At 41.4% G+C, this 17,534-nt stretch overlaps 1 protein-coding gene and 1 non-coding gene across 4 annotated transcripts in view; both read right to left on the reverse strand.

The window, feature by feature from the left end:
* Positions 1-17,534, reverse strand: part of Sf3b3 (splicing factor 3b subunit 3) — a 35,432-nt gene that overhangs the window by 12,973 nt on the left and 4,925 nt on the right. For all 3 annotated transcript variants that reach the window (XM_021170181.2, XM_021170182.2, XM_029480355.1), the window contains exons 4-13: positions 17,344-17,516; positions 16,684-16,825; positions 15,373-15,485; positions 13,990-14,127; positions 13,057-13,160; positions 11,311-11,476; positions 9,476-9,571; positions 7,037-7,109; positions 1,675-1,826; positions 1,096-1,251 (exon numbers count right to left, since the gene is read on the reverse strand). In XM_021170181.2, coding sequence (XP_021025840.1) covers positions 1,096-1,251; positions 1,675-1,826; positions 7,037-7,109; positions 9,476-9,571; positions 11,311-11,476; positions 13,057-13,160; positions 13,990-14,127; positions 15,373-15,485; positions 16,684-16,825; positions 17,344-17,516 — 1,313 coding nt within the window. The remainder of the gene's footprint in view (positions 1-1,095; positions 1,252-1,674; positions 1,827-7,036; positions 7,110-9,475; positions 9,572-11,310; positions 11,477-13,056; positions 13,161-13,989; positions 14,128-15,372; positions 15,486-16,683; positions 16,826-17,343; positions 17,517-17,534) is intronic.
* LOC115031847 lies at positions 14,307-14,395 on the reverse strand. Its single transcript, XR_003837494.1, has one exon. It is a non-coding gene; the product is annotated as a small nucleolar RNA SNORD111 (small nucleolar RNA).

Raw genomic sequence — 17,534 nt, forward strand, 5'->3', positions numbered from 1 at the left:
GACTTTTTTATTTTATTTTTTGCCTTCTCTCACCCCTCTTTTTGCTTTTGAGATGGGGTTTCATGTAACTATTATTAGCTACGTTCAAGGATGAACCTGAGACCATGGGCCTCCTGAGTTCTGAGATGACAAAGGTCTGAACACACCCTGTTTATACAGTGCTAGAGATCTATCAACTGAGCAACACTGCTAACCCTGTTATATCTCACTCCACTTTTTAGTAAGTCAGTGACCAAGAATCTCACCATTTCAGATCCCAAAATCAACTTCACAGGTTAGTGCCCCAGAGGGAAAGAAAAAAAGCAGGATATAGCATTAATAAACACTAACCTAGACTAAGAAACAAATTTATAAAACCATTTATCTGTTCTCATCATGAGAACTCTGAACAAAGCCAGCTGTGGTAATGCAAGATTATAATCCTAGCACATGGGAAACAGAAGGGGAGACAGAGGAACAGGGTCAAGGCCAATCTAGTCTACATGAGACCATCTCAAAAACAAAACCCTTTCCTAATACACCAAAGCCAATTCAAACACAGTCACAACAACAACAGCAACAAAAATCTCAAGTCTACTAGAGATTTTTGTAGAAGGTAAGTTCTGGATACATTTTCATATAAAATAGCAAAATCAGGAATAGTAACTAACTCATGACTAATCACAGCACTTGTGAAGTTGAGACAGGAGGACTGCTGTGAGTCTGACACCAGCCTAGAATTCTTCATTATACTGTTATCTCAAAACAAAACAAAACAAAACAAAAAGAGAAACGAGACAGAAGAAAATAAAAGAATTCTTTACCTAATATTCATTAGAAGATGGATGAGGTACAAAACAAGCTGTTTGGCTTTCAAGAGACTTCACAACTGTAATCTGAATTAGATTTCCTAGTTTTTGTCCTTAATCTTTAAAAAAGGGGCCAAACTGTCTTGTTTGTGGACACTTTATAGAGTCTCAATTCTCTTTCTTGTGAATCCATGCATGCTTAAGATACATACACTAATAACACTGCCTAAGCACAACAACAGAACCCCACCCCAAGAACCATAATGGAAGATAACACAGGGCCAGCAGAACAAAACAAGTAACATACAGGATCCATCTCGAAATAGACCAGCTCTCCCCCAGTCAGGGCGATCACCACTTGTCGCTGGTTCACTGCACACTTCACAATCGTTTTCTTGCCAGGAGTCTTCCACTCATTAACTCTTTTGTCTGCTCGTATGTGTCGGATGCCATCTGGATACACCTAGAAGTCAGTCAAAGAAGAACATCTAACTAGCAATCTGATTGTCACCCAGAATGGCCCTCACACCGGCACACTGGGACCACACAAATGAGGGCACTGCTTGTTTTTGAAATGTTCACGCTTTGCCACCTCAGTTGAGAAAGGTCCCAAGCCCACATGTTAATGATAAAGATGAGAAAAGCAGTGATAGGCAATGACCAACAGGGAGGAAATGTTAGGCTTCAAATTTTCCTAACGGCCAAGTTAGTCAAAGCCTGAAAGGGATGAATTCTCAGTATCCCTTTTTATGCTGATAAGACATTATACCCTCCCCTCAGGTTTTCTGGAAGGTGAGAATGAAGAAACATGAATTCAAGCACACCACAAAACAAGAGAAGGATGGGCAAAGGACGGCCAAGGCACGCTGAGGAGGTGCACGCTCACCTGCACCAGTGCATCATCTCCTAACAAGGAGCAGGACAAGGTTGGAGTGGTGCCCAAGAAGCCAGAGTCAGTCACTTCTTCCACAGTCTCTCCGATAGATAGCACAAGTGTGGCATTCACGAAAGACACAATGATATAGGCATCAAACTCATCTGGAAAAAAAGAAAACAGAGGAGCTGTTAGGAAAAAATTCAAATTTACTAGCATTAGAAAGGCAGTTGAGACACAGAACAGTTTTAGAAACCTTTCCTAACACGTCTATGTGCAGTCACTACACACATGCACACACAAAACAGGATGTTCAAAAGATGATTGGCTGTCCTAGCAACCTACAAATAAATGCCCAAACACACTGAGTATAAATGTCTGAAAACTAGTATTTCCTTCAGGTATTTGGTAAAGAGAAGATAAAAAAAAAATAATAAAACATATAAGAAAACCTTAAGTAACTGTGTGAAAAACACGAGCAAATCTATTTGTGCCAATTGCCGACTGACTGATGGGGTATTATGTAGCCCAGGCTGGACTCAAACTCAATATACAGCCAAAGATGACTTTGAACTTCTGACTCTACTTTCCTTAGCACTAGAACTATACATCGGTGTGTGTGCCACCATGCCTGGCTTATGAAGTGCTGGAGACGGAACTGAGTTTCCTGCATGACAGGCAGCTGAGCTAATCCTGCCTAATTCCAACCCACTTAAGGGACATTTTAAGAGAAAAAAGACCAGCCAGGCATACTCTGGTGGTGGGGTACTCTGTGAATCTGAGCACTCAGGAGGCAGAAAAAAGTGGATCTCCAAGTTTGAGGACACCAAGGCTATGTCTCAAAACAAACAGACAAAAAACCCTCACCAAAACAACAATAACAACAACAAAAAAAACCCAAAAAACAAAAAGATACCCAAGCACTAACTTCTTCCAAAGGGAGCGAATGCAAACTATATATATATATAAAATCTTTAGTGAAGAAAATGGACTACTTGAGGGTTGAACATGTTTGGTTTTTCGAGGGCTGGAGCCTGGGAATCCTAATCCCACTGAGAAGAGAGAGCACCAGTTACCCAGGAAATGGGGGAAGGGCAAATGTTGATAGTCAGTCCTTGACCTCTAGGGCTTTTCTGTTTAAAAATGTTAGCAACACAGTGGTTACGAGCAATCTTACTAGAATTTGCTTTTCATAATGTAGTTTAATAAACAAACACTAATGAGTTTCTCAAGGTCTTAAGATCTGAGTTCTATAAAAGGCAATCTTAATCTCCTGACCAACCCCACTGCTAAAGGCCATCTATTTCCCATACCTTCACTCTACAGTAGAAAACAACTTGTGAGTTGCCTATGTCAACAATACAGAACACCGGATATATACTGAATAAGTTACACTTACTGCTTTCATAAGTTTCTTCCCACTCAATATCTGTATTTCTATATCAACTTTTGAGTGTCATTTTGTGCCCAACACAGAAATCAGTTAAACAAAGGACAGAACAACAGAGTGAGGCACTAAACTTGATTGGCAGCTACAGGGCTCTACTTGCCCCGAGCCTTGTCAGAGCTCGATGCCCCAAGACTTAACCTACTTACTCCACACACATCAAGGACCATTTTTAGTTTGTATTACTCCAGATTATTATCAGAACTACTTTAATCAGCATTCTTTATAGGAGGGTGAAGGCACATCATTGGTGCAGCCTACACAGGACTCTGACCTATTAGCAGGACATACAGTTTGGTGATTGTAATCAGTATTTTATTATAGAAATAATGGTATGAGACTGTTTCACACAGTAAGGGTTAAGTGCTGTTAACAAAACTTCCAGTTAATAATACACATATACAACATGGCTAGCAAAAAGTAAGAATCAAAGATCTTTCCCAACCCGCCACGCAGTTCAAATGATAGATGGACAGACAGGTAACCCATAAAGTATATATACAATGTTAGAGAGCAGTGCTAGACCAGATACTTGGTTTTTGATTGTACTGTCAGCAAATGCTTTGGAAAATCATTTACAATGGTTTTATATGTCGAGCCCTGCTTGCTATCATGACCTGTCTCAGAGCATGAAGGCGCTGTTCAGGCCTGGTGTTCCAAGTTCCACCCACAAAAGCCACATAAGGATGGACAGAGAGAACCAACTCCACAGAGCTGACCTGTGAACTCCACATGTACATGGTGTCACACATGCCCACACATACACTATAACAAGTAAATACTTTTTAAAAGGAAATTAGGATATGGTTGTCCCTAAATGGATTTCCAATAGCTTACAAAGACTTAAATTGATCTCAACATGACAGCAAACTTAAAACTTTACTCCAGCTCTGAACTTTTGACTTGGAAATTTCTGACATGTAATAAGAAACTGTTTATTTTTATGAGAACACCACATCATCTCCCGTGTTCCCATTTACTGTATCTTCAAAGCTGTGTGATACTAAATTACAGCAACTAATTAAGGACTTTAACCAGCTACAATTTTCAGTGTCTTCCCTCACTTGAGAGAGGAAAGCGATGTCTTTGGGAGAAATCATGCAGTCCTTTCCTTGCTGTTTTACTTGTTTTTACTGTGTTTACACCTTCCCTTTAGCCACAAGACCCGACTACTCAGATATAAAGGAAATGCTCAATTAACAGCAGGCACACTTTCTAAATAATTCCACAAGGAAGAGAGCAATGACTACTGCTTTAAAAATCCCTTTAACCACAGCTTCCCTGAATACCAACCACACTGGGACTTCTACCATTGCCATTCCCAGCCATGGAGGCCTGAGACACATTAATAGTCTTAGGAGATTACAGACCTTAAAAGTTGACATTCAATAGCAAAAATCATGCTTCAGGCACTGTTATTACTAGGAATTATAAATATTCACAATGCCTTTTTCGTCCTGTCTCAGCGAGGACTCTCTCAGGGAAAGAGAACGCCTCTTAGGGGCCAAGTTCAGTATATTTCCTTTTCCTTTTCTGAGCACTGTACACCAACCATGAGAGACAATGCTTTACTTTTCTTACCTGACTAAATTACTCTACTATAAGCCGTCTCCAAACAGTAACCTGGCCCAGTGGAGATGACCAAGCTTCCTGTGTATCATTCACACTTGGTATTCAGAGTACCTGGCTCTTATCTCACCTCAGTTTAATGTATTATAGAGTCAAAATGTTTTCTCCAGGACCTAATCTGTCAGTCGAGACATCTGGAATGGATAATTCTAAAGGAGAATGAAGCTGTGGTGTGCTTGTTACATGTTCTTTCAGGTTCATAAAAGCCAAACTATTCCTACTGTCCAGAGAGGCTAATTCCTGCTTTAGACCAGATGATGAGTGTCACTAGGATACACACTGACATCCACCTGCAAAGTTCCCTCTGAGAGACCCCGTTAGGGCAGCCTCAGTACTCTGTGAAGGCCATCCCTCTCCCTATAGATCCCACAGTAGACCCTAGCAGTAGGTACACACCTGTGATAATCAGCACCTTCACCAGCCACCTGTGGAAGAGAAAAAAAGGCTTGGTATTGGTAGTATGCATCACCAAGTACCAGCCAAGGTTAGTATTTGCCTGAAGACGGAGGCACGAGTGGATAGAGGAACGCTCACTCAATAGGATCGTAGGGATCTGGAAAGAAAATGACCAGAAAACCTAACATGTTTTTGTGTATAATTGACCAAAGTGCAGTAAAAAGTAAAACTGATCTAGAAGCATTTGCTACCTAGGTTTTGATATTTAACAGAGAACAGTTTCAACTACTAGTTCCACCACAGCCTGCCTATCACTGAATGCTATACCTTCCTTCACCTTTAAATAAGTCTGTTTCCTCTCCTATAGTCCCTCCCTTCTAGCAGCATTTGTATCCTTTCACCACAGCAGTGCACATAGGGTTGGATACCTATCCTTTTTATATTCTTATTGTTGGATGGCTCTGCAGGATCTGGCCCAGCAGCCAAGTGCTCTGCCACTGAGTTACCCCAGCGCTCTTAGGCAGAAATTCTGTGCTAAATGGACAGTGGGCACTTAAATGAGTACAGGAAACCAACGCTTTAAGCTCCCTCCAGAGTGAGTCAAATGAGCTTCCACTAAGGATGCAGAAGATAATTTTCTGCCTCTATTATTTAGACGTATTAGCTTTAGAGTTACTACTTTAGAAGCTGGGCAGGGTGACATGTGTGTCACCACTGCACTCAGGAAGGATGTGAATACAGGACCATTGTGGAGACACCAAGTTCCAGGGCAGCCTGAGTACAAAGTGAGACCCACCTTTAAAAACAGTAGAGCTCTCAAGCATCTTTCTAGCTTAACTAATGCATCTTTCCAGCTTAACTAATGCATCTTTCTAGTTTAACTAATGCATCTTTCTAGCTTAACTAAGCGAGGTGACAGTTGCTAGAACTTCGTTATCAAAGCCCACCAAAACTAAGATCAACATTAGCTAGCTTCTTATGTAGAAATTATATTCAATGTATAAATCTCTTCAAACCAAACATCCAATCACCTTTTCAGCTAAAAGGAGCCCACAATTTCCTGCTGAAGTTCCCCTCAAAACTCATTTGATTCCAACTGAGAACAAAACCCACAGAAAAATATTCTAGTGATTTCCCAGCTCCCTTCAGCTCATCCATTCAACTAGAACATCAAACCTTCAGGCAGAATTATGGCTGTTTTCTAGCCAAAGCTTTATTTGCTGGCCAGACCTCATTTTCTAGTTCTACATTCCTGAGAGAAAAGATGAAAATGAGGTCGTAGAACAAACCTTCTGCTACAAAGTGAACCACGAGAAACACGACAAGAGCTACGGTCCCAGGACTGACGCTTATGTGGAAAGACGTTCTTGCCACTGCACTGGAGCATCCATCACACACGCTCCAAGCCTTTCTGGTTTAAGGTGAGGGGACTCAGCTTCCACTCCTTCACAACTTCTTTTCTTTGCACTCTTAAACTGACTCCACTCAATCTAGGCTTTTCTTATGAGTAAGCAGAACTGACTAACAGGTTTTATAATCTTGACTTTCATTGTGATTTTTAGCACACTGAAAACATAGTTCAAGTGCAATGAGGAAACAACTTTCGCTTAGAACATACACAGATGAAAGCAGAGGTTTATAGATCACACAGGCAGCTCAACAATTCTGAAATGTTTATGCAACTAACAGTCGATTTATACCCTCTCTATCCACTTTCAGAAAAAGCAGCAGTGAACCAGGGTATCCTGATCAGGAGAAACCTCAAAAAATGTGGTGCTGTGCCAGAAGTTTCTGGCATATGGCACTAGATGAAACAATACAGACATAGTAGGAATGCAGTTTCTAAGTTTCATGGCAATGGCTCCCAGGCCCCATCTTGACTATAAGAAAAGGGACACTTACCTTCAATGTGCCGACGGACTGTCCAGACAGCATTGGGGTTACCAGGGAGCTCAGAAACAGCCATTTCCGACACCTAACAGGAGAGGAGGCAAGCCACAGATCCAGTGAGCATGACTTCCAGGCTAAGTGAGGTAGTTAATACCCCAAAGGCAAAGGCCTCACACTCTACAATATAGAAAAGGAATTGGACCACTTATTGAAAAAGAACCTAAAATTCAGACTGAAGTCCCCATGAGAGACTTCAGGAAAAAGTCGTGGAACACACAGAAGGATACAGGTTTGATAGCCAAACCTATACACTTTTCGAATGCCCATATCCTTAAAAAGAAAAAAAAAAAAAGACAAGCACCACTGGAAATGTCAGAGCTACAGTAGAACACCATTGCTTTCTCTAAATTTCGTAAGACAAAAGCACATCTTTTTACACATGTTAGGGAGCATACTGCTCTACCCCTGGGCTGACAACCACCTTACAAGTGGATTACAAAAATCAATCAGGGCTTTTTGTTGTTTAACTACACTTTGATATTCACTATTTTATGTACATGAATGAGTCCACCATAGTTGTCTTCAGACACACCAGAAGAGGGCAACAACAGATCCCACTACAGATGGTTGGGAGCCACCATGCAATTGCTGGGAATTAAACTAGGGACCTTTGGAAGAGCAGCTGGTACTCTTAACTGCTGAGCCATCTCTCCAGCCCTACTCTGATATTCCTTAAGGACAGTCAGTAGTACATTAGACACAATCTCTGTATTTATTATCTTTAAACTTTTTCTGTTAATATAAAACTGCTCTAAGGTAGATTTGTTAAGTACTGTTAAATGACCCAGAGACAGAGTAGACAGCTTAATGCACAGTACTACTTAACTACATATTATAGAAAGAGTGAATAAACTCAAGGCACTATCATTTTGGGTTTCCAAGTATACTGTAGAACACAAAAAATTCATCAGTAAAACTTAACTATCAAGTATACCAAACAGAAAACTGTTTTTATTCAAGACAACAGTCTAAGTAAGACAAGACATCTAAGAAGGAACAAAGCGATAATCATCAATTTTGAATTATTTTCAAAATACAAGAGCTCTGCTTATAAAGTTGCAAAGACAGAAGGCAAGGCATTAAAAAGCAACCTCGGGACTGGAGAAATGGCTTAGTGGTTAAGAGCACTGGCTATTCTTCCAGAGGTCCTGAGTTCAATTCCCAGCAACCATGTCATGGTGGCTCACAACCACCTATAATGGGATCTGATGCCCTCGTCTGGTCTGTCTGAAGACACTGACAGTGTACTTGTATACACACCTAAATAAACCTAAAAACAAAAAGAGCAACTATGGAGTGCTTTATCTTACACTACACCAAGCACTCTTGAAGCCTTTGTCGATGTGCATCAAATCTTCACTAGGAGAGAATGTGCAGTAAGTAAGCCAAACCTCTGGCTCCCTGCACGCATGCTGAGACAGTGGAACTGTTCTTTCTGTCTGCTGCCAGCCCAGGTTTGAGTAAGACTGTTTCTCTAAAAACAACGGAAAAGCTACATAGTGATGGCGCACACCTTTAATCCCAGCACTTAGGAGGCAGAGGCAGATGGATTTCTGAGTTTGAGGCCAGCCTGGTCTACAGAGTGAGTTCCAGAACAGCCAAGGGTTACACAGAAAAACCAGAAACCCTGTCTTGAAAAACAAATAAGGAAGAAGAGGAACCAGAGAGAAAGAGGAAGACAGGGAGAGAAGAAAAAGAGGAAAAGCAAACAGGCACACATGCTGGTTTTAAATTTGATGAAGGACACTTGAAATTTAGTGAGATGATGAATATTTTGGCAGTAAAAATATTTTCAGATTTCCAAAACAATAACATTTTCTATAAACTCCACCTGCATTTTCAAAATAACACCTATGTTGAACTAGGCTTGAACTTAAAAATCCTCCTATCTCTGCCTAACGTAGCTCAAGTTACTTGCACTGTGTCCACTTTTATGACTAGAGCATGCTATAACTTCAGCTATCTCAACCAGACAACAAATACCATCATTAGCTGAATTTTACAGAACAAAAGCTTAAAAGCAGCTACTTAGTAAAGCCAGACTTAAAACCAAGGTCATCTTGGCTATATTTCCAACAAAAAATGATTACAGACAATAGGGGACTGGGGGAAAAAAAACCAAAAAACAGACCATCGCTTGCCAACCACAAATGGTCACAGAAAGTATTACTTACTTCTGCCAAGATGTCGCAGGGAATAAATGTGAACTACCACACTAGTAAGCTAAGGAGCAGGTAATCTCAACTCCATAAACTTCAGGGACAAGACAAAGTACTTTTTTATTCATGGAAAACAGTAATTTATCTTTGATCTCCTCAAAGTCGGACTGTATAGTCTTCTGTGGCGGGCTTCCTTTGACACCAAAAGAGAACCAAAAAATTCCCATCTTACCTCAAGTCCATGCCTTAAGACTCTCAGGGATGACCGGGGTCCCCTACCACAGGCTACATACAGCTGTGGGGTGTCTTCATTGGCTAAATCAGCTATCTGCACAGACAAGAGAAAAATGTCTATTATACTACATTTTTAAGCACAATTACAAGAGGATAAACTGTTCTCTGATTTAAGGTTACATAAGGGCTACTGACTGGAAAAAAGAGAAAAGGCCCCAGCATTCCACATTTAAAAGAATAAAAAAAAAAAAATGGGGGCTGGTGAGATGGCTCAGTGCGTAAGAGCACCCGACTGCTCTTCCGAAGGTCCAGAGTTCAAATCCCAGCAACCACATGGTGGCTCACAACCATCCGCAACGAGATCTGGCGCCTTCTTCTGGAGTGTCTGAAGATAGCTACAGTGTACTTGCATATAATAAATAAATCTTTAAAAAAAAAATTGGCTATAGAGATGGCTCAGAGATTAAGAGTAACCACTGAGAATCGGTAAGTGGTAGCGCACACCTTTAATCCCAGCACTTGGGAGGCAGAGACAGGTGGATCTCTGAGTTCGAGGCCAGCCTGGTCTACAAAGTGAGTTCCAGGACGGCCAGGGCTATACAGAGAAACCCTGTCTCGAAAACAAAATAAAACATACAAACAAACAAGAGTAACCACTACTCTTCCAGAGGTTCTGAGTTCAATTCCCAGCAACCACATAGTGGCTCACAACCATCTATAAAGGGACCCAATGGCCTCTTTTTGGTGTGTCTGAAGACAGCTACAATGTACTCACATACATAAAAATAAATAAATCTTAAAAAACAAACGAACAGGGGGCTGGTGAGATGGCTCAGAGGGTTAGAGCACTGACTGCTCTTCTGAAGGTCCTGAGTTCAAATCCCAGCAACCACATGGTGGTTCACAACCACCCATAATGAGATCTGACGCCCCCTTCTGGTGCGTCTGAAGTCAGCTACAATGTACTTATGTATAGTAATAAATCTTAAAAAACAAACAAACAAACAAACAAAACCCCACCACCTTGCTGGGCGGTAGTAGCAAACACTTTTATTCTCAGCACTCCAGAAGCAGTACCAGCAGGAAGAGGCAGAAAGACCTGAGTTAGAGACTATCCTGGTCTACATAGTTCCAAGAGAGCAAAGGCTGCACACAGAAATCATGATAAAAAACTGAAAAACCAACCAACCAACCAACCCCAAACCCTTATGTCAGGTATTCCGAAGTCAGAAAGAAGCTTTGACATTGTGTGAAATGAAATGTTGTTATAACCTGCACCCAAGATTAGTGTTTCCTTGTATTTATAAGTGCCAAGCTATACTGAATAATTATAACGTTGCTACCCATAAAAACAATTACTAAGTTTCAGGTGTTCCAAGAGTCATTTACTCTACCTAACCGGTACTTTCAAAAACCCACCAGCCCCATTGTTATTAGAATATGATTAGTCACATATCCACATACATGCATATGATGCAGTAAGCCAACAACTCCTAGGTAACTGCATCAGGAGTCTTGAACTCACCACTCAGCCACACGTGGCAGCTTACACCTCTAATCCCAGCAGTCAGAAAGCTCAGGCAGGAGGAGTGAGTTCAAGACTAGATTTGAGCTATACAGAGTAAGGCTGACTTGCTTCAAAATAAACACTCCTCATAAACTGACAGGTTTTAGTCCCTGAACTTCTGTAACTACCAGGTTTCCATAGTGATGATTTCACAGGTAAGTTGTTTTCAGACTGCATCTCAGTTTGAGGAGAACGTTAAATCATTACATTTCAGATTTAGTAACAGTGGGGTGGCATAGTACAGAGGTGATTGAACAAAGCCACACCTGGCAAAACAGAATAGGAGAGAGGCTGTCCAGTTCATCCACCAGCACGAGATTTTTGAGTGGTCTCGGCTGAAAGAAGAATGTGTCTCCTTCTTCGAGAGGCATGGCAGACGAAAACTCAGGTTCTTCATCATCATCTCCGAGATGGGCAATTTGATACAAGTAACTGGGAAAAAGCAAGAGGTTTTCTTTGGCACAGGTTATACAGAAACAATTTGAACACAGATTTCAGTATGCTTGGAAATAGAATGTGACAGCAGTTAGCTGTATAAACTTCAAAGGGAGAGATGAAACAAGGTACTTAGAACAAATGGCAGGTAGAGCAGAGTATGGGCAGGGGATAGCTCAGTTGGAAGAGTGCTTGACACACAAGCATGGGGACCTACGCTCAGAGCCCCAATACCCACGTATAAACCAGGACGCAGCCATACTCATACTAATCCCAGAGCTGGGAAGACAATCCCAGATCCCTGGAGCTTACTGCTAGCCAGCCAACACAGAATCAGTACATTTCAGGTTCCTGTAAGAGTCTATTTCAGAAAATAAGGTGAGGAGACATTGAGAAAGACTTGACATTGATGCCTGACACCCACCACACTTCCCCTGTACACAATCCATAAATAGCACAAAATTCTAGAAACATGTACGTTTTAATTATGAGAAAATGGAGCTCAGATCAGTAAAGTGATTTGCAGACATGTTAGTAGATAACTGGCAAGACCCTGTCATTTTTACGTAGTTTGGAATTGTGGATACTGTGGATACTGGTCTTAAATTGGTCATTATAGTTCAGATTTCTTCCATATGGCAATAATAAAAATCCATCAAAGATTGTTAATACTGAGATAGAGGAAATAATGTCACTAACATAGTATCTATATTATCTTATGTATATTATCAATAAGATAATGTCCTATCTTGTTGAGATGACTCTATAAAGACTGAATTTTGCAGGAAAGCAAAGCAAATTAAGTTTAGACTGGAACCGCTGTGGGAAGTAAAACTACAATGCTTACAGTTGACTAAAGCAGTAGAAGAAGAGGACCTTCACAAGAGGTCCATTAGCCAAAAATATTAAGCAAGGCACACTGGTGACAGAGGCAGGCAGTGTGGGTACTAAGAAAAGTCAACTGCAGGTCTGTACCAGAGAGCACCACATGTCGAGAGAAATCTCTAGCTTTTATTGTTCTTTAGAAAATCATCTCACTATGTAGTCCAAGCTGACTTCAAACTTGAGGTCCTCCTGCCTCAACCCATGCCACCAAACTTACAGACATTCAGGGCAGTAACTGAAGCCACTACAGTAGAGGAAGTTAACAATGAAAATTAACATAAAAACTGGGCTGGAGGAACGACTTGGCGTGGGGATGGTGTTTTAAAAGCACTTGCTGCTCTTGCAGAGGACCTGAGTTTGGTTCCCAGTATCCCTATCTTGACAGTTCACATCCACTGCAACCCCAGTTCTAGATGCCTCATCTTACTTTCTACATGTATGTAGGGCATGTACATGCATTCAGTGCACATACATATAAAACACAATTGTAAATAACTCTAAAACCCCATAAAAAAGGCAATGCAGTAGAAGAAAAGGGATAGGGAAGAATGAATATAAAGAGAAAAGGAGAGCAATACTTTTTTTTGAAAAACCTCAACTGTTCTGTGAAGACACAACTCTGCTAACTTTTTACTATCTGTGGTAACCTGGGGGTTACAGTGGTAAGCTAGGATAATAAAAGGATTACTCACTGATTTCCAAATTCTGACGCCACAAAAAGGAAGCCTGTTTTAAGCACACACATAGCAGCAGCAACAGGCACAGTATCAAAATACTTGAGGCGGATCTCGGTTACCTGGAACAGAAAGACGGCTATCTATGCAAGTGCGACTCAGGCACAGAAGCCCGCACTGGCACACTGCGCAGAAACAAGTGAACAAATGACAGTGCAGCCAGGCTGAGGGCTGAACACGCTCTACTGCTCTTTCTGTGTCAATGTCGGCTACTTCAGAGTGAGCCTACATAGCAGATATTAAACATCTCAAGTGCCTTTACAAGGCCAGATACTTGTTAACCAGAATGAGAAAACCCAAATTCAAAGTCAAACCCAAAGATAACCACTTTCTAAAGTATCAAAGTTTCTAACTTATTTTCCTCTTTTATTCAAAGTAGATTCTGGTCTCAGACCATACACCCCAGCCAGTTTCCCCTCCTCCACTTCTCCCAGCTCCCCCCAACCTCCTCTGCCCCAGATTCACTCTCCCTCTCCCTCCACTTCCTCTTCTGAAAAGTAAGATAAGGCAAAAGTCCTCCTTTTCACTTGCTGAGAATCAGTCATACCTGCTCCCTATCTTAGCTCAGGGGAAAGTTAGGATGCATAGATGTTAGGATGCAGCTTTGAGAGCCAGGCAGTGGTGGCATACGCCTCTATCTCAGCACTCAGCGGCAGGGACAAGCACATCTGAGGTTCTAGGAAAGTCTGGTCTACAGAGCTACAATTCAAGGCTACACAAAGAAACCCTGTCTCAAAAAAACCAAAAACATTAACAAAAAAAGTCAAGCAGCCTTGGAAATCTTACATGCATAAACAGCGAGTACTTTAGACAAAGGTTTTAAATATGTTCAAATTAAAAATAAAAATAGATTACAGCAAATAGACACTCCTCTATTCAAGGTCGACTTACCATATCTTCATCTGTCTCCAAAGTGATCTTAAAGATATCTCCCTGCTCCGTTTGGGCCAGAAAGAAGAACATGGACTTGGTCTTATGGGTGGCAGAGCAAACAAAAATCATTCCTCTTTCAGGGTCATCCAGGTCATTCTGGGAAACCAGACACAGGCAACAGCTTAGACATGAGCAAGTCGCTGTGCTGGAATTCATCCTTTCCCAAAAGGAACTACACAGGGCACTCAAGGACTAACACACAAACACTGCCCACAATAGCTGCTAATAACTAACACTTGCCCCCAGCAACAACAAACAGCTAATATTCCACTCTGCAGCCTGATCAGATCAATAAGGCAAAAATCATCTCCAGAGGAGAATGTCAGAGAAGAGACATGAATTAAATGGTCATCATTTCAGGCTTTTCTTAAAAATTTAAAAACAAAAAAGCACACTCATCCATACCGCCTGGAAACCATTCACCAGCACCAGCCTCTGCAATGCCAGGTTCCCGCTCCCCTAGAAATAAGTCTGCTGCTTGGAGTTTTTAATGTTTTCAATGTTATATAAAAATATTTCTGCAAGTAAATTCATTATGAGTTTTAATACCTTTTCACTGCTCCAAGTCTAATACAAATTCCTGGCAATTAGACACTTAGTAAATGTCTCATCAACAGGCTGATTTCAATGTTTTTAACCAAGATTAAATTTTACAGTTTAACGTATGTTTGACCCAGAGACACTATTAAAAATGTGTAAGTTGAGGGAGCAACAATGTTAAGAACTGACTCAGTAATGAGATCAGTAATGGATCCACAGAATGAAAAGACTGCAAAGGAACGAATATTTACACTTTAAAATATGTAGTCATCATCTAGCATACACAAAGCCCTGTACTCCAAAAATATTAATAATTTCCCCTTTAAAAGATTATCTAGTTTTAGGGGGCTGGAGAGATGGCTCAGCGGTTAAGAGCACTGACTGCTCTTCCAGAGGCCCAGAGTTCAAATCTCAGCAACCATATGGTGGCTCACAACCATCTGAAATGAGATCTGATGCCCTCTTCTGGTGTGTCTGATGACAGCTACAGTGTACTTGGATATAGTAAATAAATAAATTTTAGACTAAGCTGGTGAGGTGGTTCAGCAGGTAACATGCTTGCCAAGGCTAACAAGCTGAGTTCAGTTGGAGCTCCTTGTGATGGCAGGACAAAGCAAAGCTGCCTCCTGAGCTTCTCCTCTGAACCCCATACGTGAACCATGGCATGCACACACACTCACACACACACACACACACACAAATAATAAATGTAAAAGAGTGGAAGATACTATGGTGTAATCATTAAAAACAAAAGCCTAGTTCATTTCCTGAACAGTAGTGGCTCTATGACAGAGACTTTACCCGTCTCCTGGGAATTGGACATCGGATGTCTGGCTGGTCACCAAAGTTCTTGTAGGTGATATAATTTTCAGAGCAGATCAGCACTCCACTCGGACCATCTGACCCTCCAGGAACTGTGAGAGAGGAAAAAAGCTTATACTACCCTGAGCTGCTTAATTTTCAACTGTTCCTCTTCCCACTTGATGATGCTAAAAACCAAATATTTCTTCTAATGTCCACCTCTAATAAAAGTATTTGGAAAGCAGGGGGAAGAGGATCAAAAGTCAAGTGGCCGTCAGTTATGGGTGAGTGTGAGGCTAGTCTGAGCTATATGAGTTCAATCCTGTGTCTAAAATAATGAAAAAATAAAGCCAACCATGGTAGTTTGCTTCTGCAATCTTAGCGCTTGGAGGACGGAGGACCAAGAGTTCATGGCCACTTTAGCTACATAGTAAATCCTGAAGCCAGCCCAAGGAATATGAGAAAATATCAACACGTAAAACCAGGCTCAGTTGGAGTGCTTGCCACACAAGCATGAGGCCCATTTAAAAGTTCTAAGTGAGAGCCCACCCTGAACCTTAGTGGGTAGGTGGGTAGGTGACAATCCCTGGGGCTTGCTGCCAGTGCTCATAACTGCTGAGCTGCATCTCGAGGTCCCTTCCTCAAATCTGATATTCATGTAAGGCCATGTCCTCTCATATAGTTTTAGTCTTCTAAATAAGGAGCTTTTATTATTTTACTAGTCTCTAATGAAATGTGTTTTGGTTTTTTCTTTTTTTTTCCTTTTCTTTTGAGACAGGAGTCTCATGAATACCCATAGCTATTCTCAAACACAGTAAGATCCAACTGCTTCTGCCGCTCAAGACCTGTAACTCATTCTGAGACAGGTTGGCCTCCAACTCAGAGATCCCGAGCTGGAATTAAAGAGTGTAGCTCTCGGCCTTTTAAAAAAAAAATCACTTTACCATCTTTAGTCTCAAGAAAAACAGAAACCTGGTATGGTAGCTAACATCTGTAATTCCAGCACTAGAAACTAAGGCAAGAATGGCCTTGAGTTCAAAGTTAACTTAGACCACCATTAGGACTACAAATGAGAACTTGTCTAAAAGCATGGAATAAAAACACATAATAAACTGAGTTTATTACAGTGATATTATGATCCAAATCCTATGTGGTAAGCACCCACATGGTAGCTCACGATAGTTTGTAATTCCAGTTCATAGGAAATCCAATGCCTTTTTTGGTCTCTATTGACATGCACACAAGCTAACCACTCAAATAAAGTAAGTTGCCCCCCCCCACCAGGCACAAAGGAGGACTGCAGAAAAGCACCTGTAATAAGGAAGTTGCCATGTTCCTCCAAGGGTTCACTGTATTTCCGAACCACATGATTTAAACCAAGGTCCAGTTCATAGAAAGTAAGTGTCTGCTGGGTATTGGCTGCTGCTTCCCCTGTTGGATCATTGTCTGCCTCCTGTAAGACAGTGCCACAGAAACGAATCATCAAGTTTTAGACTTGGAAAGGATATCAGGACTTTACATACAGTGAAGCAAAGGTTCACAGACTGCAAATAGTCTGACAAAGTTTAAGCTACAAAGGTAGAAAGAACCACAAGGATCAAATCTCTGCTCTGGACCCAGGCAGGCCACTGCTAGAGAACACTGCCTTCTGTCCAAAGCCAGGAGCGGCGTGCTCGGCCGTTACGGCTTCCCTTAAACAGACCAGCACCGCAACCCACACAGAACCCTGCTTTTCTCATGCAGCTCCTCCCAATAAATCTCTCAGGCAGCCGCAGTCCAGTCACTCAAGTCAGATGCTTCACAGTCAAGTGCAGCGAAGACTCTCATTAAAGCACTCCTATCTTGAAAAAGATCCATTAGCAAGAATGACTTTAAGATCTACAGACACAATTAAACTTGTTTTAGGAAAAAATCTGAGATGACGAAAACAGCGAAGGAGGAGAGGAGGGAGGGAGGGAGACACCTTGGTACCTCATAATCCATTTCCAGACAAGCAAACATAGGATTCTCAAATCCCACGTCTACGCCAACCACGTGATACACTAGAGTGTTCGCTTTGTGGGCCTCCAGGGGAGAGGAAATGGTCAGGCGGGCTGCAGCGTCTCTGTTCAAGATGTAAACCAATTTCTGCTTCTCAATCGCACCTGTTGTAAAGGAGACGA

The sequence above is a fragment of the Mus caroli genome, chromosome 8, assembly GCF_900094665.2.
Source record: "Mus caroli chromosome 8, CAROLI_EIJ_v1.1, whole genome shotgun sequence".
Classification (NCBI taxonomy): domain Eukaryota; kingdom Metazoa; phylum Chordata; class Mammalia; order Rodentia; family Muridae; genus Mus; species Mus caroli.